Genomic DNA, 24,373 nt, shown 5'->3' with positions numbered 1-24,373 from the left:
TTGACCCTTTAAATGTTGATGGTTTTGCGATTGAGCGATGCTTTGTTGTCTTTGTAATTCCAGTTCCCGCCAAGATTCACCTGCCAAAGGAGCTCCAAGGAATGGGAGCAGTCCACGCTGTTCGGGGTGAACACATCACCATCAAGATTCCCATCTCCGGAAAGCCGGAACCAGCAATTACCTGGCAGAAGGGTCAGGAGATCCTCTCCAACTCTGCTCATCACCAGATCATCACCACTCGCTCGTTCACATCGCTGGTCTTCCAGAAGGGAGTACAGCAGAAGGACACGGGCTACTATAGCATCACTGCCAAAAACAGGTTCGGAACGGACAAACAGACCATCGAGGTGAGCATAGCTGACATTCCTGAAGCTCCCAAAGGACTGGTAGTCAGCCACATCTCCCGGGACTCAATTACTCTGACATGGGAGCCCCCTGCCAGTGATGGTGGAAGTGACATCATCGGTTATGTTGTGGAGAAATGTCCCACCTCTGCGGACAGGTGGATCCGCGCTGGACAGACTGCGGACTGCAGCATCACCATCCTCAACATCTTTGGCCAGGCGAAATATCAGTTCCGCGTGATTGCAGAGAACCAGTTTGGCCTGAGTCCTCCCTCTGCACCAACGGAACCCATCACCACAAAGGAGGACAAATCCGTGATCAGGAACTATGATGAGGAAGTGGACGAGACCAGAGAGATCACCAAAGAAGAGGCTCACTCCTTCAAGATCAAGGAGCTGTACTCCAAGTACACTATAGCTGAAGAGTTGGCTCGCTGTCAATTTGGAGCGGTCCACCGTTGTGTGGAGATCGCCACCAAGAAGACCTTCATGGCCAAGTTCATCAAGGTCAAAGGAACTGACCGTGAGCTGGTTCTTCGGGAAATTGAGGCCTTAAACGTAGCAAGGCATCAGAATGTTATCTATCTGCACGAATACTTTGAAAGTATGGAGGAGATGGTCCTCATCTTTGAGTTCATTTCTGGAGTTGACATTTTTGAGCGCCTTGGAACAAGCAGCTTTGAGCTCACAGAGCAGGAGATTGTCCTCTATCTCAGACAAGTCTGTTCTGCTCTCAAGTTTTTGCACAGCAACAACTATGGCCACTTTGATATCCGCCCAGACAACATTGTCTACACCACAAGGAAAAGCAACCTTGTCAAGATCATCGACATGGGCCAGGCTCGGTTGCTGGTACCAGGTGAAAACATCAGAATGCTTTTCTCAGCACCAGAGTATTACGCCCCGGAGGTCCACCGCCACGACTTGGTCACAACGGCCACTGATATGTGGTCTGTGGGTGTGCTGGCCTATGTGCTGCTGAGTGGTCTCAATCCATTTGCTGCGGAATCCATGACACAAATGGTTGAGAACATCTCCGCCTGTGAGTATGTCTTTGACGGAGATGCCTTTAGGGACATCAGTTTGGAGGCTATGGACTTTGTGGACAGACTTCTTATCAAGGACAGGAAGCTCCGTATGACAGCCAACGAGGCATTGGAGCACCCTTGGCTGAAGACGAAGATCGAGCATGTCAGCAAGAAGGTCATCCGGACGCTAAGGCACAGAAGGTACTACCACTCTGTGGTAAAGAAGACCGATACGATTGTCTCGGCAGCTCGTGTCGCCTTCGGTGGCGCCTTCAAGAACCAGAGAGGATTGGCCATTGGCAAAGTGAAGATCTGTACCGAGTACCACGGCCTACGTGCCGGCCCAGTCATGCATGCCTCTGCTGAGCAAGGTGGCCATGTTAGGTTCACTTGCAGCATCGCCAGCTTTGACCAAAGTACGCAGGTGACGTGGTACTTTGGTAGCCGCCAGTTGCACTCAAGTTCCAAGTACGAGATCACGTACAGCAATGGTTTTGCCAGCATATATGTAAAAGACATTGAAGAGAGTGACGATGGCATCTACAGGTGCAAGGTGTTGAGTGCGGATGGCGAAGGTAGCGCCTATGGTGAACTCTTTGTTGAGACGGTGAGAAGCATCAGGGAGCACTATGTCAGCCGGTCCATCAAGAAGCTGAGGAGGAGGGTTGACAAAACCAAGATCCTGTACAGGCCACCGGAGTTCACGCTGCCGCTCTACAATCGCACCGCCTACATTGGCGAAGATGTGCGCTTTGGTGTCACCATTACCGTGCACCCTGACCCTCGTGTCACGTGGTTGAAGAACGGCGAAAGAATCAAACCTGGAGACGACGACACCAAGTACACCTTCCTGAGTGACAAGGGTCTGTACCAGCTGATCGTCCACAACCTTGACATGAGCGACGATGCTGAATACACTGTCATGGCCCACAACAAGTATGGAGAAGACAGCTGCAAGGCCCGTCTCACCGTGACACCACACCCGGTGACGGAGGAAACAATGAGGCCCACGTTCAAGCGTCTGCTGACCAATGTTGAATGCACAGAAGGAGAAAGCGTCCGCTTTGATATCAGAGTGTCTGGAATCCCGACTCCTTCTCTAAAATGGGAGAAGGACGGCCATTCTCTCCAGCTGGGTCCAAAGATAATCATCATCCAAGAGGATGCTGACCACCATGTCCTGTGCATCAGGGAAACACTGCTTGAGGACTCTGGTGTCTACAAAGTGACCGCGACTAACTGTGCTGGCTCTGTCAGTTGCCAGGCAATCCTGAACGTGGAACGTCTCACCTACACCAGAAGAGAGTACAAGAGTGAGGAGGAGAAACACAGACACGTCCAGAAGCAGATAGAAAAGACCAACAAGATGGCTCAGAAGATTGTTGCCACAGAGGAGATCGTTCCTCTGAATCCAACTGCCCAAGAAGCTCTGAAATTTGCTGCAGAGATGTACAAGCCTGCTGTCAGTACCAAGAACGTTGAGGGCGAGTTTGACATTTCGGTGGTGAAATCAGAAACCAAAAAACTAGAAGAAGAGCGAAGGATTTTCATGCCGTATGAGATCCCCGAACCTGTAGTTCATGACCGCCGAGCCCTTCACGAGGACAAAGTTATTAAGCAGTTTGTCGCACTCTCTGACATGAAGTGGTACCGCAAATTGAGAGACCAGTATCTGGTTTCGGAGAGAACGGAAAGGTTTGTGCAAAAGCGGCAAAGGCGAATTCGCCTGTCCAGGTGGGAGCAGTTCTACGTCATGCCGCTCCCCAGGATCACCGACCAGTATAGGCCGAGATGGCGAATTCCCAAATTGACTTTGGACGACCTGGAAATTGTCAGACCTGCCCGCCGCTCGCCATCTCCCGAGTCTGAGATATCGTTCCGATCTCGGAGACGATCTTTGGGTGATTTGAGCGACAAGGAGCTGATGATGAGCGCTGATGACTATCTGTCCTCCAGGAGGACCGAGCAGGAGAAGATGATGCTAGAGGATGAACTGGAGCTTGGCTTCTCTGCCTCCCCAGCGGTCAGTCCGGTTCGCATGGAACGGCACGCGGTGCAGCGTGAAGAGAGGTCTCAGGAGGTACGGCAGGAAGCTGTGGAGGTTACAGAGACAAAGAAAAAGCGTACTGTTTCTCAGTTCATGAGGAGGCGGCGCTCACTGTCCCCAACATACATTGAGCTGATGCGTCCAGTCTCCGAGTTGATCCGTCCAGCTCGTCTGAGGATGGAGGTAGAGGTGGAGACCGAGCTTGTAGAGAGGCGATCCCCCACGCCAGAGAGAACTCGTCCTCGTTCCCCGAGCCCCATTAAGTCTGTTGAGAGGTCCTCCCGTTCCGCCTCTCGGTTTGAGCGCTCTGCCCGCTTTGACATCATGTCCCGCTACGAGGCCAGAAAGGCAGCTCTGAAGTCTGAGAGGACATATCATGTGCTTAGTCAGTCACCATTCAGCCTGGATCACGGGCCCCGCGTAACCGTCAGGATGCGCTCTCACCGCGTGCCGCTTGGCCAGGACACCAGATTCACTCTGAACATCCAAGCCAAGCCGGAGGCAGAGGTCAAGTGGTTCCACAATGCAAATGAGATCTGTGAAACCGGCAGCAAATACATCTTCAGCAACATGAGTGGAGTTCTAACCATCACCATCCTGGACTGCCAGGAGGAGGACAGTGGCACGTATCGCTGCTTCTGCTCCAACGCCAGGGGAGAAGCCTCAGACTACGCCACCTTGGATGTGGCAGGCGGTGCCTACACCACTTTCTCTTCTCGGCGCAGGGATGAGGAAGTTCCTAAATCGGTTGTCCCTGAAATTACTCGAATGGATCACTACCACTCATCCCGCTTCAAAACTGGCTATGAATCTCAAAGCCACTTCCAGGTGGAAGAAAGCAAGACTGAGGTATCCGAGACACATGAAGACGTCACTCGAGAAAGATACGGGGCCTCTTCGGAGAGGTACTCGTCTGCTGAGCGCTACGGCTATGCCTCTGCGGAATACTTGTCATCTGCCTCCTCCTACTCTTCCGAGAAGTTTGCGATTTCCGAAAAACACACTACAGCTGAAACAAAGTCAAAGTATGCTGCTGCGTCGGAACAGCTTTCTGGCCAAAAAGTCAAGCCGTCTGTCGCAGCCAGATTCCTCACTAAGCCCCAATCTCTGACCGTTTCAGAGGGCGAGACAGCTCGGTTCTCTTGTGATATTGATGGAGCGCCTGCGCCCTCTGTGATCTGGGTGCACGAGGGGAAAACCATTCTCTCTTCCCACCGTGTTCATGTCACCACCACACAGTACAAGTCCAACCTGGAGGTCTCTTCTGTTACATCCTCTGATGAGGGAAATTACACAGTCATCGTAGAGAACTCGGCGGGCCGGCAGGAGGCTCAATTCACCTTGACCATCCGCCGGGACGTTTCCAAAGGCGTCAAGGGCATCAAGTCCCCAGAACCTACTGTGAAGCCATCGAAGCCTTCAGTCACATCCCCAATGCCCTCTGTGACTTCCCCTGTTCCAAGTGCGAAGTTACCAGCACCGAGCGCCAAGTCCCCTGAACCAAGTGTGAAGTCACCAGCACCTAGTGTCAAGTCCCCTGAACCAAGTGTGAAGTCACCAGCACCTAGTGTCAAGTCCCCTGAACCTAGGGTGAGGTCACCAGCACCTAGTGTCAAGTCCCCTGAACCTAGGGTGAGGTCACCAGCACCTAGTGTCAAGTCCCCTGAACCTAGGGTGAAGTCACCAGTACCAGGTGTCAAGTCACCAACTCCGGCTGGGAAGACACCAAGTTTAAAATCACCAGTTCCTGGTATCAAATCCCCTGAGCCCGAGGGAATTAAGTCTCCCAGCGGTGTAAAATCTCCTGAGCCAGCACCTAAGTCACTGCCTCCAATCAAGTCACCTGAAGCTGAGGAACCTAAAACAACCCGGGGCATCAAATCCCCACAACCAGCAGAAATTAAAACACCTAAAGGCATCAAGTCCCCAGAACCTGCAGGCATCAAAACACCGAGAGGCATCAAGTCTCCAGAACCATCTGGCATCAAGTCACCAAGGGCTGTGAAGTCCCCTGAGCCCGAGGGAGTCAAATCCCCAGCCAGAATGAAGTCTCCACCTCCGGCCATGTCCCCCAAGAGGGTCTTGTCGCCACCGACTGTCGAGTCTCCAACACCCAAGCCACCCAAAGTCATGAGTCAGCTGGCGGCTGTGGCCTATGAAGACTCGGTGAAGATGTCTTGTGTTTGCGACAGCAGCGTCAAGGAGGTGTCGTGGTATTGCAAAGGTAGACGGCTTTCCAAGAGCAGCCGCTTTAAGATGCAGTACTCCGAGGGTTCCTGCAGTCTCTTGATCCACGACCTGACCGACAGTGACCAGGGAGAGTACACCTGTGAGATGACATCAGAGGAAGGCGTCTCAAAGTCGTCCTTCTCCTTAAGCGGGCAGGTGTACCAGTCCATTCGCATGAAGATCAGCGCTTACCGGGAAAAGCAACTTGCATTGAAAGGTGAGCAACACGTCTCAAGTGTCTCGCCGATTATTTGAGTTTATTACTATTGTACCGTAAATTCAGGACGATAAGGCGCACCTGACTATAAGCCGTGCAAGCTAAATTTGGGGAATACTCGAGATTGGTCCATGTAAAAGCCGCAGGCGTTTTAATGTTACCGCAGAGATGACTGTTTAAGAACGCAAAGAAGCGTCCCATTTATTGATTATTATACGACTCCCGCAGTCACAGGAGTAGTACAGTATAACAACAGAACAAAACGTACAGCTCTTGACGAGGCAGTAGCTTCAAATGGCTAAATGATCAACAAATTGCTTTTAAAAGCGCTTGCCAGTAATAAGCTCGGCGCACAGGAGGCGACGTCGCTCGCCCTCAATTGATTTCCGATGGAAGCAGGGCGACAAGGCGAAAACGGCAAACATTTCAAATAGAAGGTATTGATGCGTTTTGGGGAGCAAATGACTTAAGAGTTACGCTTGTCCTTGCGGACACTCAACAGGTTCCAGCATGAGCAGTTTGAAGGAGTCGTCCTCGTCCAGCTCTTCCACGACCACCAAGAGAGAAAGTCGCAGCGTGGAGCAGTCGTCGTCTTCCTTCTCGTCGTCCTCATCCTCCGCCCAGCGAGCCATGATGGAGTCCAGCTCCTTCGGCAGCACAGCGGGCGAAATGAAGTCCAGCTCCTTCGGCAGCACGGCGGCCGAAATGAAGTCCAGCTCCTTCGGCAGCACGGCGGCCGAAATGAAGTCCAGTTCCCTCGGCAGCATGGCGGCCGAAATGAAGTCCAGCTCCCTCGGCAGCATGGCGGCCGAAATGAAGTCCAGCTCCTTCGGCAGCACGGCGGCCGAAATGAAGTTTGAGACCATGTCCATGTCCAGCGTGTCCTCCGTAGCTTCCGAGTCGTACGCCATGAGCTCCAGCAGCGTCACGGGAATGAGCTCGCACCTGACTGCCCTGACCGCCGGATCCTCCTTCAGGGCCGTCGGTAAGACTGATGCTTAAGAAAGCGCTGTTGATGAAGATTTGCATATATATATATATATATATATATATATCGATCTATATATAGATAGATAGATATATGGAGCTGCCCTAAGCGCTTCCCAAGTCACCAGTAAGATGCTGAAATGTTGTGTGTGGCCGCTTCAGGTTCCGCACCCAGGATCGAGGCGGTGCCCGAGGACATCAGCATCGAGGCCGGCAAGGTCCTAACGGTGGCCTGCGCCTTCTCGGGCGACGCCACCCACGTGGAGTGGTCCCGCGGCGGCCGCAAGATCCAGTTGTCGTCGGGGGGCCGCTTCCACATTGAGAGCAGCGAGGACCTGACCACCCTGATCATCGCCGGCGTGCGGGAGGAAGACGCCGGAACCTACACCCTCAAACTGTCCAACGATCTGGGATGCGACACGGCCACCGTTCGCATCAGCGTTGGATCCGTGTAAAAAACAACCAATGAGAGGAACTCAAAGTAGCGAGCGAATGACATTCGAAGCGTCCCCCCTTCCCTTTTTCCTCATCTTTTTATTTATGACTCGAGTCGACTTGTAAATAGGAACTCTTTTTGTACCAAACGTGACAAACTCAAGTATTTTCCAATGTGATGACACTTTTGCAGTGACATGTACATAATGTATATAGCCGGATGTGACGGTTATGAGGAATGTATGCATCGTTATTTATGACAATTCATATGAAGTGAAACAAGGAAACCAAAACAGGCTTTAACAGGAGAAAGTTCCGCACGTGGAACGAATACCCTGCTAAACGCAGAAACTCCAAACCGCGTGCCTCAACGTTTACGTTGACGTCCAAGATGGCCTCGGCAGGTAGAGCGTCTCCCTGCTGACGTTTACTCAATACTAGACTTGAAAAAGAAAAAAGAAAAAAAACTCAAGTCGCGAGCGCGAGGTCCCGAGCGCTGTTTGCGTCAACCCTCACGTAAGCAGCGCAAACGGCCCTCGCGCCGCGGCGGGTGACGGCCAACCGCCGTTTTCCCAGACACGCTCACAGTGCGAGCGGCCTGCACTCCCTGAGCACCTGTTTGCTTTCTTTCTTTTCTTTCTTTCTTTCTTTTCTTTCTTTCCAACGTGCGACCTTTGGCGTCCGGCCGGCCGGCGGCGGCCCGCCACCCTCGCGGGGGCCTCGAGCCGCGCCGGTTGCCAAAAGTCCTGGAGGCCTGCAGTGTGCGTGCGTGTTAGTGTGTAGACCAGCACCTGGCCGGTCGTCCAAACCCACATCATGTGCGGCGGCTCGGCGGCGGCGAGACCCTCCGTCTCTCCACTTTGGTGTTTGTTTGTTTTTTCCGCAGCCTCCTGGAGTTTTTCCTCCTTTACTGATTTAATAAAGTGTGATTGTCAGCACAGCAGAACAACTGGTGTGTGTGTGTGTTGGGGGGGGGGGGGGGATTCTTGATCACCTGTCATGAATATACGAACGGCCCCTCCCTCGTGGGCGGGAGCTTTTCTCAAGGAGTCAAATCCTCGGTATGGAAATCTATTTCAAAAAGCGTCTTTTTGTAGCGTTAACAACACTGCGACTTTTCACCCATTAAGGCCGAAAGTGCCTGGCAAAACACGCCTGTAAAACCTTTGGGTGACTTTTGAGTCACCCCGAAAAACCTCCAGGAAATTCTCAGCTCATGCCGATAGAAACATCATTCCAAAAACCTTTCAGAGCTTTCACACAAACCTATGTTTATTATTATACATTTTCAGTATTTTTATTTTTTTTAATCAACAAACAAATGTCGCATCTGCGGGTATGTAACTCCAAATATATTTACCTTCGACACTGGAGCGCACTTCAGGAAATCGAATGGTAACTATTCGTCGTCCGTTCCGTTACAAAGCCGTCAAAATGTTCAACATCCTCATCGTCTACAAACATATTTCTTAACAATTTGTCACTGTCGACTTGTGACACGGATTGGAATTCCTCCCGCGCCGCCGTCAAATCGGCATCAACCAAAAATGCTGGAATCGAATTCCAGGACAAGCTACGAGGCGACGTCACCCTCTCGTGGATATTCTGATGCACTTCATCGGCTAAGAGACGGAGAATTGGTTTCAAACCAAATGACATAATCGCTCTGCCGGCTTTAAAGGGAGAAACGCGGTCGCCAGCAACTTAAGGACAAAACACCGAAACACATTCGCGCCTATTTTGGTAGACAGGCGCGGTTTCACTCGCCGTCAAAATGGCCGCATCTTCATTGTGGTGCCGGCGCAAATATCATATTGGGACTCAATAGGCGTTCTGGCAGATGCCCCGGCATATCTGGCAATGTGGCGACAGAGAGTTAACGGCGCCGTGTCGGGCCAAAACCAGTTGCGCTTCTTCGTGGCTTTGGTGGGCGCGTGCGCGTCACTGGCGTTCGGCTGCCGTGCCTCGGCAAATAGCGCCGTTTGGTGACACAAAGCAGGCTCCAAATTCTTCTTCTTTTTTTTCTCCGTAATATATTCATTAAATGAGTCAACGATTTTCCATCCATCGGCCATTCATTTTCTTATCCGCTTGTCCTCACAAGGGCCACTGGAGCCTATCCCAGCAGGAGGCGGGGCACGCCCTCGACTGCTTGCGATCAATCATCTTGATATTTAAGAAATAATTAAATATTTACCAAATTTCAGAGTTCACATTTTTAAGGCTTGAGAAAAAGATAGTTGCAAGATGGATGAGAACATTATAAAAAAGAACCCATAAAAATGTTCCACAAATGACCATAAAATGTCCAAAAAGGAAAAAAAACGACCATAAAATATCTAGCAAAATTGGCAGAAAAGGAAAATAAATAAAACGATCTAACTAAAAATGTCTGGGGGAAAAAAATGTAAAGGTAGAAAAAAAACCTTTAAAAAGTAACTAGAAAATGTTGGGAAACAAAAAAAGAAATCCCAAAAATGACCATAAAATGCCCACTAAATTGCCAATATGTGCAGAAAATTGAAGGCGGGGAAAAAAATAGCCATAAATGTCCGTAAAAAGAAATAGGGCAGAAAATAATCATCGGTCCATAAAATTGCCACACACAAAAAAGACAAGTCTAAAAATGCATGAAAAGCAAAGTCTGAAAAATTACCCAAAACGGACAAATTCAAAAAGGGAAGCGTAAAGATAGAAGCAAATGAATGTTTATAATATATTGGATTTCTTTTGCGTTGTGATGCTAACACTGACAGTTTCCTTCATCACAATGTGAAAAATGTTTGTCCTTAAAGCCTGGAGTAATAAAAGCGTCCAGACGAGGGCGCCAGGCAGGCGCACATGCACGCACGCACGCACACGCACGCACGCAAGACCGGGCAGCACGAAAGTCATGCGAGAGCCTTATAAAGACAAAACATGCTGCTCGCGCACACGCGGACAGTAAAAAGCGCAAGTCCACCCAAGAAGGACATGGACTGGAAATGTGTGCGTCTTTGCACGCACGCACGCGCGCCAACCCTTGTGAGGACATTTGAAGACGCGGCAGGGACATGTGACAACATTTCAAGACGTCAAGTGCGACATTTTCGACCCAGCAGCGACTTTTGCTCGTCATGCGCACGACGTCCTGCAAAAACACGCAAACACACAAACACGAGTTGCTTTGGAAAACCAGCCACAAACAGGAAACACGCACGCGCACACATTTGTTGACCAGCTTTTTAGGACATGCTTAACATTTGTTTAATAGCCATCTTCCACTTTTGCTTGTTTTCCTTTTCGTCCTCTTTGGGTTCATTTCCTGCACGTGCGTGTGTGTGTGCGTGTGTGAGTGCGTGTGTGTCCTGGCTGGTCTTCACCATATAAGGACTTTGGATTTCCTTTTCTCTGACATCTGACACACTCACGCACACACGCGCGCACGTCTGGGATCGGTCGCCGCCTCCAGCAGCCGATTGGATGTGAGGAAGCTCCTTAATCCAATGGTTGAAGGAGAAAAGCTGCTCCGCCACGAGATGGCATTTTTTGCACCCGAGTGCGACTTGTGTGTGTTTGCGAGTCAAAAAGATGGCGTTCAAATTGGGGAAAAAAATCTCATCAAATGGCTGCAAATGAACGTCGCAACATGGCTGAAAAGTGGGCGGAGTTTGCGATCAAGTCAATAAATCTTGAGAAATGAAAAATGCGAAGTTTTCAGCCGGAAGTGGCGTCACGTCATCGAATCGCGACAAGTCAAAGGTCATTTGGAAAAACTGTCACGTTGTCATTGTTGCAGTCGTACACTGTAAAAAAAAAGTCAGCTGTGGTTAGCAGGGCAATTGTAAACGGCTTTACAGAACAACTTGTTTATTGAATGTCCAATCAAGCGAATCTGCAAGCAAACGTTACGCAACAAAGTCGCTTCAAAGCGGCTCGTTGGCGCTTTGCGACCTTGCGAGGCCCTCGACGTGCTTTTTGCGTTCCTGTCGCATATTACGCAACATCTGTCATCTGAATTTGTAAAATGCAAAACAAAAAGTGTGATTCTCACGTTGCAATGATGTCGTTCGAACGGCATCGCAATGTTTTGGCTTTGGCAACGCATTTGTGAATTCAAAAAGTGGTCGTGTTTGGTTTTACAACATCAGAATGCGTTTTACATTTTTTATGTCACGCTTCGACAGAAATTCACTGTTAATTCTACAGACATTTTTTACAGCGTTCAAGTCACGGCACCGCTTGCAGCGCAACTCGCGGCGGTCGTCGTCGTCGTTCTCGCGCTGATCCAATTCGTTTTGGTCGTCCACGTCTTGATGTTGCCTGGATGACTTTTTTGCTTCGTCTGTCAAAACGCTTGACAAACACGTTGTTGTTGTTTTTGGCGAGTACTTTGAATACTTTGAGTACTTTGAGTACTTTGCTACGTGGTCGCGTCCACGGCAGCGTTTTCGTCTTTCCTGCCTTCGTGTCCTGGCTTTGCTACCGGATTGTCCGTCCTGCACTTCCCCCTCATTCGTCCCCAAAGCCTTCAAAATTCCCCAAAGCGCCGTTTCTAATCCTGCCATCTCTTCCTGTTTGCCCGGACGCTGTTTGCCCCCCCGCCAGCCTTCTTCCAAGCAAGCAAGGTGTGCCGGCACGTCACTTCCTGTGGCAGCGCGGATCGATCGATCGATCCGCGTCGTGCCTGATTGACGGTGACCACGAGGAAGGCCACTTCCTGCCCGAGGCCTCGTTTCATGGGAACCCGCCAAGACGATGGCGAGTCGTTCCCGCCGGTCTCCAGGCTCCATGACCTTATTTGGCCACGGCGCTCACTTGATGTGATGTAAGACCCCCCCCCCCCCCATATCCCCGCTGCTGCCCCCCCCCCCTTCCCAGCCGCTGGAGGCGGGGGCCAGTGCTACTCTTCCAGGCCAGGGGCTTCAACCCAGCTGTTTATTCTCTCGTTGGCTCCATCCGCCGAGGAGGAGGAGGAGGAGGAGGAGGCGGCGGCGAAGGCGAAGGCAGACAGTGACGGGGAGCGCAAGAACCTCAACGATAACCAAAAGAAAAGAAACCGCGGGACAAAATAGAAGAAGGACTCGCAGAGCAAAAGGACTTCATAGTGGCAGCAAAGAGGAAAGACGGAGTCTGAAAAAGAAGAAGGAGGACAAAAAGCAGGCGGAGGCGGAGACGGAGACGCAGGAGGAGACGCAGGAGGAGACGCAAGAGGAGACGTGCGCAACACACGCTGGCAGGAGGCCAAGTAAGGAACACCTGAGCAAAGACTGACAAAGGACGAAAGGAGTCCACAGTGACGGCAAAGCCAGCAAAGAGGAAAGAAGAAGAAAACCAGAAGGAGAAGAAGGAGGAGGAGGAGGAGGTGCAGTGAGCGCGGAGGGGGGCGAGGACCAGGACCAGGACCAGGACCAGGACGCCACCTCAGACAAGCAGCATGGATTTTAAGGCCAACTTGAAGGGGGTCAAGGCCAAGCCGGAGGAGGAGCGCAAGACGGCCAGCGGCGCCGCCGCGCAGGTGGACTTCCGCGCCGTGCTGGGCAAGAAGAACGCCGCCGGTCCGGGCCCGGTCCCGACCTCGGTCCCGGCGCCGGCGCCGGCCAACAAGAACGCCGACGGCAAGAAGACGAGCGGCGTGGACAAGAACGGCGAGGGCGGCGGCAGCGAGGGCGGCGGCGAAGTGCTCAAGAACTGCGTGAAGGACGGCGGCGGCGCCGACGGCGAGATGCCGCGCTTCACCGAGAAGATGAGCGACGTGACGGTGCTGGACGGCCAGCGTCTGCACCTGCAGTGCCGGCTGGACGCCCGATGCGACGTCGCCGCCAGCTGGACGCTCGACGGGAAAGTCGTCAAGGCCTCCAAGTTCATCCTTCTCCAAAACCAAGGTCACGCACACACACACACACTTGTCTTTGTATCATCGTGGGGACATCTCGTTGATGATGCGTTTCTTAGCCCCTCCCCCTCCCCAAGCATGAACGCTTCATCGTCCCAATAGAAAATAAGAATTAACCGCAGCATTTGTCATGAATTCCTCGAATGAAAGCGTTTCTTATCTCGACGTAAACAATTTGAATTCTGCCACTTTATGGAATTGATTTTCCTTTTTTTTACACAAGCTTCAAATCACTGCGTCGTCGTTGTTAATATTCCCGTCGGCGTTAAATCAAGTTGCCGTTCAAAGGTCCGAGTAAGCGTGCCTGGCTCTCCGCGTCGCACTGGCGGCCATGTTTGCTTTGTATTTTAAATAGGATTTTTTTAAATACAATCTGATGTTGTACGAAAACGTTGGCGAGGTCAGAATGTCGCTGACGCGGCGACAATCAAAGAAGAGCGAGAAAACGCCAAAGCGGAAGCGACTGCAAGCGGCGCCCGTCCGAAGCGACCTTTCAAGTGCGTGCGTGCGTGCCGGCGTGCGTGCGTGCCGGCGTGCGTGCGTGCGTGCCGGCGCATTGACTCGTCATTCATGGCCGGAAAAAAGGCCATCGTTGGTTCGACTGACGTTCTTGCGCAACAGGAATCCAAATGTCACCACGTTAGCAAATTAGCATTAGCATTTTGGTATTCGCGTGGCACAAAAGCAAGGCATGGGAAATTGTGCCAGTGACCGACGGCGGCGAGACGAGGTTGGCGTGACATTTGGCCAAAGCGGCAAAAGGCCACGTTTTGTCTTGTCTTTGAAAGACGCCGACTTGCAGCAACATGAGTGGCGGAAACGGGAAGCCTGGAATTGCGCCCCCTGCGGGACAGCGCGCTCGGTCCGCTCGTCGCGTCTCGCGATCGTCCGTCGCTTCGTCAAAGACGTTTCCTTCTCGCACCTTTTGACATCGGCGAATGACTTGCGTGGTTTCAGTTGGAAAAAGAAACGACGCCAATCGTTGTCACGCGTAAAGATGGATGCAATGCTTGACGTGATTGCGCGTCGCAATCTGTGCTACTTTTAACCAAACGCTGTCACGCTAAAACGTCATCTGAAATTATTAGGGACGTTCATCTTCATTCATCCGTGATTTCTTGACACTTTTGAACTTTGACAGCTAAAATATTCTTTTTTCTTTTATTCTTTTTTTTCTTTTCAAAAAGAGCTCCGTATTGTTCATTCGCTAACGTCGTCATCATTGCTCTTTTTTCTTCTTTTTTTTTCAGCTAAAAAATTTTAATAAATAAAATCTCCAACTCTTCACTTGATTGAAATGCAGAAAATAATTTATAATTATTAATGAATTCATATTATAGTCATAACAATGAATTTATAAATATCTAAATACATAATAATAATAATAAAAAATGATTTTGAAAAAATATGAATACATGAATCATTATAATGAATACGTTGAAATACGCACAGTTGGCCGTTACTTTTGGTGAGAATCCTCGCGGGGTTATTCTTGACCCCGCGGTTTTGAGAGCGTTTTCCCAAACGTTCAACAAAGCGAAACGTGGGAACGTTTGCTTGTTTGCGTTTGAAGCGGAAATGATTCCGGCAGTTGAAGCGGAAATGATTCCCTCCGCCTCCGCCGGAATTTCATCTCTCAGCAGCGGTTTGCCAAAATGGCCGACAATCGGTCACCGCTCCAAAGTCGATCGTCACAATTGAACGCGGCTTCCGTTGTTCAAAATGGGCTCACTTTCAATTCAAACGGCTTTCGTTCTTTTGCTATTTTCCTAAACAATTGCTTTTGGTTTATTTTATTAGCTGATGAAAAAACATCTCAATATTGCGCAACTGGCTGGCTGCTACGTCTGTGTTAGCATGGTTAGCATGAGCGCACTTTTCCCGGTTCTTTTCAAAATAAAAGTGTTCTTTTGGGATGACTGGCGTTGTCTTTTGCGCGCAGGCGGCGTGTGCTCGCTGAGCATCGACAAGGCGCTGCCCGAGGACGAAGGCGAGTACAAATGCAAGGTGGAGAACTCGGCGGGCCGGGACCAATGTTCCTGCTTGGTTCTGGTGGACGGTAAGACAAGAGGACATCGGCAATAAAGCGTCGCGCGCGGGCGCCGCGCCACTTAAGAGACTTTTTACAATTCACTTCTAACTTGTCATTGGTTAGCCCCAAGATCAACATGAGTAGCAATGGCCCCAAATTCCATTGGAAAAGAGTCCATTTAGCGGACGATGGACGATTGATGCTGACGATCAGAGATAATAAAACGGAGCAGCTTGAAATATTTGTTGTTGAAATGTTCTTCCCAGAGGATAAAGAATAAACGCCTGCCCGATCGTGAGCGCCAAAGGATTGTGCGTCTTCGCGCTGCTGCAGCGTTCATTTGCTTCAAGGCTGGATGCTAATTTTGTTAGCATTGTGGCCCGTTAGCATGACGTCGACTTTGCAAATGTGTCGCTGCCGCCGAAACTGCCATTTTTTGCTCTCAACTGAAAACAAACGCTGCGAAAGCCGCTTCTCATTTTTGTGTCCTTCGGCTTTTGTGCGTGTGGACAGATCCTCCGGACAAGTCCGCGGCTGACAACAAGTCCGGCAAGAAGACGGCGGCCACCTCGGAGAGTAAGTCGACAAAAGATGGTTTGCAATCGGCAAAAGAAGCATCGTTTGAATGCTGGCGGCGAGAACGCGTCTTCCACAAAAAAGAAGAAGACGCCGAGGTCTCGCTCGCTCCTTTTGTCCCAATAAGGACATGCAGGCTGGGAACTGCACGCGCACACACGCACCAACAATTCTGTCAAACGCACACACATCAGGGTTAAAATAGTTTTGCAATTATGGTTTGGACTTTTTCTTGTTGTTCTGTTTGTGGTTGGAATTTTTTTTCAGAGCGACTTTGTTTGTTTTGATTCGTTTGACTTTTGACTTTTTTTGTGAAGTTTTGTGATGTTATTAACGTGCGACTTGAGATGCGACATCTCGTTTGCCAGCACTTTTAGAAATGGGGGGGGGGGCTCGGATGGGGGGGGGGGGGCAAGGATACTTCCGGGTATCCAAACCTTATGACAAATAATTCGTTTCATCATAAATCAGTTTCAATCCGAGTCGCTAAATGTCGACATCGATTGAAGCACGCAAGAGATTTTGTCCCGTTTTGTGCCGAACAAAATCACGTGTTTCGTTCGAGGAACGATTTTGTCCCCTTCTTTTATTTTCCACTCACCTTCTAAAAAAAAGAATGAATTTGTTCCTCGTACTACGACTTCATTTCCAGCCACATCGTGTTATGTTAATGTTATTAAGTCCCCCACTTCTGGACTAAAATTTTCTCGCAAGGATCATTTTAAAGCGGACGACGAGTTCCTGCAAGTATCGGACGCTGTCGCTTTCCATCCCGTCTTGATTGATGATTTCAATAACTTTGCTTGATGAACCGATGAAATTCATTTCAAAAATGTTTCACTTTCCATCCCTTTATTTAAAAACAGGACGTTTGCAAAAAAAAAAAAAAAATCCATGAAAAACCTTCATTGAATGTTTAGCAGCGTTTTTGTGTGTGAAGAATTTCTTGAGTTGAAAAAAAAAAGTGATCTGAAGCTGCGGACATCCAAATATGGGCATGGAGCCTTTTTGAGACATCTTTGTGTTGGCAGGTGAAGCTCGAATAAAGAAGTCCACCGCCAAGACGCCCCCCAAACAAGGTGACACACACACACACACACACGTTGGGTTTGCATTTCTAGTGGGGACATCTCAATGACATCGTGCATTTCCCTAACCTCAAACATCAAAAAGAGGTTTGGACTCATGGGGACGACCACCAAAATGTCCCCACAATGATAGTAAAAAAAATGGGCCCCATGATGTGTGTGTGCGCGCAGCACTGCCTCCTCACATCGTCGCGTTCCCGGAGGACATGAAGATCCTGGCGGGGCAGAAGGTGGACATCCTCTGCAAGTTCTCCGGAGCTCCGCCCATCGGCTGCACCTGGCTCAAGTTCAGGAAGCCGGTGAGACGCGCGCGCCGGCGCCCGCGCCCGCGCGCGCGCGCGCACAGGCATTGTATTTTGACGGCGTGGCGCGCGTGTCCAGATCCAGGAGGGCGCGGCGGAGACGTCCATCGTCAGCACGGACGGCAGCAGCCTGCTGACCATCGCCAGCGGACAGCAGGAGCACTGCGGATGCTACACCGTCGAGCTGAGGAACCAATATGGCCTCCGGCAGGCCGCGCTCAACCTCACCATTGTGGGTGAGGAATTAGCCTCGTAGCATTAGCGCCTTAGCATTCACCTGTTGCCATTTCCGGGGTCAGTTCTTATCTGAAGGTCAGGTTGCCATTGGTGTGACGATAGCATGAACATTAGCATTAGCATTCCAGCATTGTCATGCTAGCAGTCGCCGCGTTCTTTAGCTTATGTTAGGGTTAGCGGTTGCATGCTGGTTTAGCATTATTTAGCATAGACAATATTCAGCACTTTGACATTTCTTTTTACAAATTCAACGTATTATTATTATTATTATTACATTAAGGCATTAACATTTTAGCCCGAACATTAGCGATAGAATTGTGTTAGCATTAACATTAGCATGAAGGCCAGAATTTGCATGCTATCATTAGCATAATGGGCTCTTTGCACAAAAACACGACTTCCTGAACTCAATGCCCCGCCTCCATTTCCTGTCTTTCATGATTGGACAAACTGATGAATCCAGGTGTGCCTGACCGCTGTTGTCATGGTTACTGAGGTCAGGCACACCTGGATTCATCAGCGAGAACCTTAATGCGTGTGTGCGTGTGTTGAAGGTATCGGAGCAGACCGCACGCAATTTGACCAAAAGTGTTCAAAGGCGGATTTTCTATCTTCCGGTGATCAACGAGATTTGAACGACGCTTGCCGGCGTCCACGTTTCCATCTTCACCCACATCTCTGTCTATGTCTCAAAATCCTGGTCCTAAACGTCCTACCTGGACCGCGTCCATGTTAGCACGTTAGCATTAGCACGGATCTCAGCTTACCGTGGCTTCGGCTAAACGAGGCTAAGGTGGCCATCTTGCCGTGGTCTTTGTTTGGGGACGCACGAAGCATGAAACCCGCTGCCTTTTATGGCAGCGGAGGAGCGAGCGCTCCCGTTTCCGCTTGGCGTGACCTCCGACTGGGCATGCCAGCCCTCCTTGTCCTGCCAAGAAAAGACATGTCCAATATTTGGGAAAACAGTCATGTCCTACTCAGTGGAAGGATGCTAACTTCCTTAGCACCTTTAGCGTGGTGGTAGTCATCGTTGCGAGGCAAAGCAGCACATGCGAGATGTCGCCCTTGTCAAAAGTGTCCTCCATCTTGCAGACAAGCCGGACCCGCCCGCAAAGGTTCCGGCCCTGTCCGACGTGAGGCGCTCCAGTCTCACGCTGTCCTGGTACGGTCCCACCTACGACGGCGGCAGTGCCGTCCAGACCTACCACCTGGAGACGTTCAACTCCGTGGACCACAAGTGGACGCCGCTGGTGTCCTGCAACAGCACATCCTACAACGTCCAAGTGCGTCCGTCTGCATACATGTCTCTGACCGTGTCCGTGTCGGCCTGTCTTTGTCTGTCTTTATACGGTTGTCCATGACCGCGTCCTCCAAGTCCTTTGCTCTTTCCATGTCCTTGACGTGTTACGATGACTCCCTTCTCCGAGTTCTCGTCAGGACTCTTCTCACTGCAATATGATTGGCTACTGAATTGAGGCTTCGCTGATGAGACGAGACGGTCAGCCCGTAAATTTGCACGGAAGCAAAACAGTCCAGTGGGTCGGACTTAGTAATAAGCGCGCTGAATTCAGACGCTGCCGGCCCCAACGCAGCTCACGTACCTGAACTGACCCCGTCGGCCTTTGAGTTCCAGGAACTCCAGGGCTTTTAGTCCATGATTATGGCCCCGTCCACGACCATGTCTCACTCTCTTTCCGGCCGCCTCCAGAACCTTCTCCCGGAGCGGCAATATAAGTTTCGGATCCGAGCGGAGAACATCTACGGCATCAGCGAGCCCAGCGCCGAGTCGGAGGAGGTCACTGTGGGCCTGGCGGACGACGACGGTGCGGACCCGCCGGCCGAGCGCGCGGCGCCACGTGGACCCGACCCCATCCACTAACTTGTGTTCTTTGCTTGCGTCCACAGAGAACCAGGAGGAGGTGGAGGAGGACGAGGATGGTACGCACACGCATACGCGCACGCGCACGCGCACGTCCCGTTTACACTCGCACACAAACGCCAGCTTTTCAGAGGCGGGGGACTCGCGTCTCCCGTCTCCCGTCTCCCGTCTCCCGTCTCATGACTTAGACCATCAGTACAGTTTCTTCTCCATAGGCGCTCGCTGCAGAATGCCAAATGAGGAACGGACAGAACATTTCGGAGCTTGAAGTTGGCCCATGTCGACGTGTTCACAACTCATCAGAATCCGCTTTTTTTACACTCGCGTCAAACGTTGTGGGAGGTTCCTGGCGTGTCGAGGACGCGCCAACATGTCCACTCAATTGTGCCAAATGGGACTTGACAAATGGACAAAGTCGATCCGCTGCTCGACATTTGCAGCCGTTGGATTAACGTTGCGTCTTTCAGCGGGAATCCACGTCCTGTCTGTCCCGCGTGATTGGTCACACGTGTCACATGACTGTCACAGTCACAGATTAGCAGACGAGATTTGACAAAATCATATCATTTTGGTCCCGTTTTTGTTCCTAAACTAAAATGTCCAAAGATTTTTTTGTTATTTAAGTGCCGTACATTTTCGTGTCGTCTTCATCAGTCGACAAAACGCACACCGGTTTCGTCCCGCGTGTTGTTTATCAACGAGGGTTCGAGTCTGCTTTGAGTCGCGCGTGTTGACCACAACAGATGTTTTCTCCTGCTCTGATGCCGCGTCCCCTCGTTGGCAGACTCGGAAAAGGTGCCGGACTACAGGCAGGTGACGGTGCGAACGGACGTGAAGGTGAAGGAGCTGTACGACGTGGAGGAGCGGCTGGGAACGTAAGCCGGCGCCTGCGAGCTCGTGCGCTGACAAGCGACACGCCTGGCCAGATGTTGCGGGCGCTCAACACTCCTTCCTTGTTGAGCCGCGCGCCATCGGCTGGCGTGCGGGACGCGCGCGCACGCCTTCACTGCGGCGAGCCTTTCACTGCGTCTTGTATCTTGATGTGAACGCTAACCGCCAGAAGACGGAATGTCCTCCGTTGAACCAGAAAGATCCAGTACACAGCTGTGAACCCGCTGAATGCGCAAGGAGGTCTAATCGAGTCCAGATAGTCTCTACTCTTCTGGGCCCACCCACACGGGGGACGGCTCAGCCGAGCCCGAGCCCGAGCCCGAACCCGAGCCCATGTGTGAAGGGTGACCTGATGGTCTTAACTGCTTTCTGCCGGCTAAGACGCCGACGCAGATCGATAGAAAGGCTCCAAGGCAGGACCGCTCGCAGCCACACGGCGGCCCAACTCAAGTCGCACATACTGTGAACCCGAATAAGTTAGCAGAACTCAGAAAAAGTGAGGTCATCGGTTGTTTGTTTTTTTTGGGGGGGGGGGGGAATTGATTAAGTCAAATGTTTTCCAGAACTTTCCAGAACAAACAATCCAGTTCTGGTTGCTATATGCATATTCTAACACATTTGTACTATATAGAATGTATTTTATTTGTAAATAAGACCTTTTTAGAAACAATAGAAACCAGATTTGATCACGAAATAACTACATTTTATTAAGTTATTCATAACTAAAACTAGTGAAGTGCAATTTCATCAAAAATAGTACAAATCCCTCATAAAAGCATACAAAGTTACACCAAGTTCAAAAAGTGAAGTTAGTTGTTTTTGTAAAACTCTGAATATTGTATACGAAATCTATTTGATTATTTTTGAAGGTTCGGGTTTACAGTGTGTATCTCATCATTCCGAGGCCTCATCTATCAAATCCAGGTCCAGAAAGTAAAACCCTGCCCCATTTTGGCTTTAGCCCCTGATGCTAGCTAGCTAGCTAGCTAGCTCCCTAGCATGTAAACGAGCACCATCGGGAAGCTAGCACCTGAAAGGCAAAACCCTGCCCCAGTTTGGCTTTAGCCCCTGATGCTACCTAGCTAGCTAGCACGTAAATGAGCACGGCGGCAGCTAGCACCTGAGGCTACAGCCAAACTGGGGCAGGGTTTTGACTTTCTGGACTTGGATTTGCCACCTCTGCAGAGGCCTCATCGAACAAATCCAGGTCCAGAAAGTCAAAACCCTGCCCCAGTTTGGCTTCTACTCAAGCGGCGGCTCGTGGATCTGGCGCACCTGGATGGGCAGACCAGTCGCATGGGGACGGTTTGGGGACGGAGGCGTTCCTTTCATGGATGTCCGTGTTGCTGTGACCTACAGGGGCAAGTTTGGTCAGGTGTTCAAGCTTGTGGAGAAGGCCACCAAGAAGGCGTGGGCGGGAAAGTTCATCAAAGCGTACTCGGCCAAGGACAAAGACAACGTTCGGCAGGAGATCGGCATCATGAACAGCCTCCACCATCCCAAGCTGGTCCAGTGCGTGGACGCCTTTGAGGGCAAGTCGGACATCGTGGTGGTGCTGGAGATGTACGTAGTCCAGGCAGGCGGCGGTTGACCTTTGGCCTGATTTGACAAAAGTGCCTTTGACTGACGGCAGTCCTGTGCCGGGCAGGATCTCCGGCGGCGAGCTGTTTGAGCGCATCATGGACGAGGACTTTGAGTTGTCGGAGCGCGAGGTGATCAAGTACATGCTGCAGATCGTGGACGGGGTGGGCTTCATCCACAAGCAGGGCATCGTGCACCTGGACCTCAAACCCGAGAACATCATGTGTGTCAACAAGATCGGCAGCAGGATCAAACTCATCGACTTTGGCCTGGCCAGGCGGCTCGGTGACGTCGGCCGCCGCTCGCACGTTCCGCGCTTTCCGCGCTTTCCGCGCTTTGCGCGCTCGCCGCCTCCTAACTCCCAACTTCCTGTTGTTTGTCTCTGGCAGAAAATGCTGGCACCCTCAAAGTTTTGTTCGGAACGCCCGAGTTTGTAGCGCCCGAAGTCATCAACTACGAGGCCATCAGTTACCCCACCGACATGTGGAGCATCGGCGTCATCTGCTACATTCTGTGAGTGTCGCTCGCATCCGTTGCGTGCTTTTCACAGATGGCAAAGCTACTGACGTTCTCTACTTGAGTACTTGGCCAAAAAACTACTTACTCAAATAATTACTCGAGTCAAAGTACAAAAGTCTCGGCTGCGAAATGGACTCGCCGAGTCCAAAGTATTTTAGCCCGCGTTTGAAAGATGTCAGCTCATGGATCAAAAATGGCTCCACTTGGGCCAGTTGACTCTCTGACTTGTCCTGCCGTGTTGAGGAAGTCATGGAACAATATCCAAACATCGCCATACGATATTGGCAACATTTGAGCCTCATAGTGTGGGGAGGTTGGCGATATAAAAAAATAATAATAATAAGCACAAAATTGGGCTTTTGTACGCTCGAGCAAAGCATATCGACAAGCTACGATTTCTCGTGATTCGATTCCGATGTTTGGGCCTGCGATTCCATTCGCAGCGATTTTTGATTCAAAAGGATTCGATTGTCAATGATTTCTGCTTCGATTTATGGATGCGCAAAGAATCGTTAAGATCTGCTCCAGTCTGACTCGCGAATGCTAATTAGCGCGCTGCTCGCGGCTCTTTTATCACTCAAAAGAAGGGCGGTTCATACAAAACGCTTCTGGAACGTTACAGAGAAGCATCTGAACGTTACTCGGCGGCGTTTGCGCTTCCTGCGTGACGGAAACAACAACTTTGATTCAAAAGTAACAAAACGAAAGTATTGCAAAAAGCAACTCAAGGACAATAAGCGGACGTATTTGCACTCCGTGGCTTGCCGTCTGTCCCGTTCTCTGGCCGAGCTGTCCCGCCCGCCACCTGCGTTTGTTTGTCCCCGTCAGGCTGAGCGGCCTGTCGCCATTCATGGGCGACAACGACCACGAGACGTTGGCCAACGTGACTTCGGCCACGTGGGACTTTGAGGACGAGGCCTTCGACGAGATCTCCGAGCACGCCAAGGACTTCATCACGCGGCTGCTGCAGAAGGACATGAGGTCGGTCGGCTTCCTGGCACATTTGCGCCGCGTCGTAATCGTTGCAAAAAACGCAGCAATGTAGCATCGAATCGTACGCGCAAGTCCATACTTCGTTTCTTAATCGCAAAAGACTCTCAAAGGTTTTTGACGTCTCGTGATCGCACCGCGAGAAGGCACGGAAAAACAAAAGCAACAACAAAAACACAACGTCAGGGCAAAAAAGAGAAACCTTGAGAAGGAACCTCAAAAATCCAAACTCGCACGTGCGTTCCGTTGCTGTTCAACTCTTTTGCTGCCAACGCCCCCCCCCAAAACAAACGAGAGCGCCAGCCCATTTCCAGCATTTTCACTCCTCTTTCAAGGCAAACACAATATTGTGTGCTATGACTACGTAAACGTTCTTTCACTAGAAAAGAAAAAGTTTGATTCTACCTTGTCGTCATCCTTATTTGAAAAGAGGTCGTTTGAGTGACATCAAGCCAAAAAGGAAAAGATCAGCAGAAAACAAGCTTTTTTGTGAAAAGACACGTTTTGTGCGCAACAGTGACTTTGACACAAAAAGTTTTTGTTTGGCGACGCGACGTGAATTCCATTTCATGTGACAAATGCTTTGATCGTTCACGTCGTCCTTGAAAACCTTCGATTTCCTAAGATCCGCCATGTTGTCATGTCATTTGCTACACGGGGAGCCCATTGAAAACGCTGCCATCTGCTGGCCATAGTGAGTCACAAAGCAGCACCGCACGAGACGTTGCGCTGCCCATTGAGAAAAAAAAAACGCCCTCGTTGACGTTATTGGCGGTATGCAGTGGGCGTGTCCTTAAGGGAGCACGAAGGAACTTTTCAAAATGAATCCAATATTTCAATAAGTCTTCCGATGAAACATGGACTTAAAAAGGAGCCTTTGCCTGCCGGCGTCCGTTTTGACTGGCACGACGCAAGCTCCAAAAAGGATGGTAGGAAAAGTCGCACGTAAAAAGTGCTGACCGCTTGACGGCGGACGGCGTCACTTCGCCTTTCCCGCCCGTTACAAATGTTGACGACTGCTTCCCTGGCAGAAGCTGCAAAACGACGGAAACGTTTTGTCTGAGGAGACCAAAAAAAAGAAAAAAGCCGCCCGGTCGAGGATCAACATTGGCTCGG

The 24,373-nt window shown here is 50.6% G+C and overlaps 2 protein-coding genes across 2 annotated transcripts in view; both read left to right on the top strand.

The window, feature by feature from the left end:
- Positions 1-8,227, top strand: part of ttn.2 (titin, tandem duplicate 2) — a 218,087-nt gene extending 209,860 nt beyond the window's left edge. Inside the window, exons 251-254 of the mRNA XM_086090619.1 lie at positions 64-5,865; positions 6,368-6,503; positions 6,654-6,853; positions 7,000-8,227. Coding sequence (XP_085946745.1) covers positions 64-5,865; positions 6,368-6,503; positions 6,654-6,853; positions 7,000-7,307 — 6,446 coding nt within the window. The 3' untranslated portion in view covers positions 7,308-8,227. The remainder of the gene's footprint in view (positions 1-63; positions 5,866-6,367; positions 6,504-6,653; positions 6,854-6,999) is intronic.
- Positions 8,228-12,193: 3,966 nt separating this feature from the next.
- Positions 12,194-24,373, top strand: part of LOC147165124 (myosin light chain kinase, smooth muscle-like) — a 17,874-nt gene continuing 5,694 nt past the window's right edge. Inside the window, exons 1-14 of the mRNA XM_086090625.1 lie at positions 12,194-13,151; positions 15,105-15,221; positions 15,708-15,770; positions 16,802-16,849; positions 17,030-17,157; positions 17,240-17,396; positions 18,490-18,680; positions 19,106-19,220; positions 19,303-19,335; positions 20,061-20,151; positions 21,527-21,730; positions 21,816-22,033; positions 22,138-22,261; positions 23,096-23,248. Coding sequence (XP_085946751.1) covers positions 12,704-13,151; positions 15,105-15,221; positions 15,708-15,770; positions 16,802-16,849; positions 17,030-17,157; positions 17,240-17,396; positions 18,490-18,680; positions 19,106-19,220; positions 19,303-19,335; positions 20,061-20,151; positions 21,527-21,730; positions 21,816-22,033; positions 22,138-22,261; positions 23,096-23,248 — 2,090 coding nt within the window. The 5' untranslated portion in view covers positions 12,194-12,703. The remainder of the gene's footprint in view (positions 13,152-15,104; positions 15,222-15,707; positions 15,771-16,801; positions 16,850-17,029; positions 17,158-17,239; positions 17,397-18,489; positions 18,681-19,105; positions 19,221-19,302; positions 19,336-20,060; positions 20,152-21,526; positions 21,731-21,815; positions 22,034-22,137; positions 22,262-23,095; positions 23,249-24,373) is intronic.

The sequence above is a fragment of the Leptonotus elevatus genome, chromosome 12 (assembly GCF_054856555.1).
Source record: "Leptonotus elevatus isolate MCC_2025b chromosome 12, RoL_Lele_1.0, whole genome shotgun sequence".
Taxonomy (NCBI): Eukaryota; Metazoa; Chordata; class Actinopteri; order Syngnathiformes; family Syngnathidae; genus Leptonotus; species Leptonotus elevatus.
Note: the sequence above shows the minus strand (reverse complement) of the source record. Positions and strands in the feature narration are given on the sequence as shown.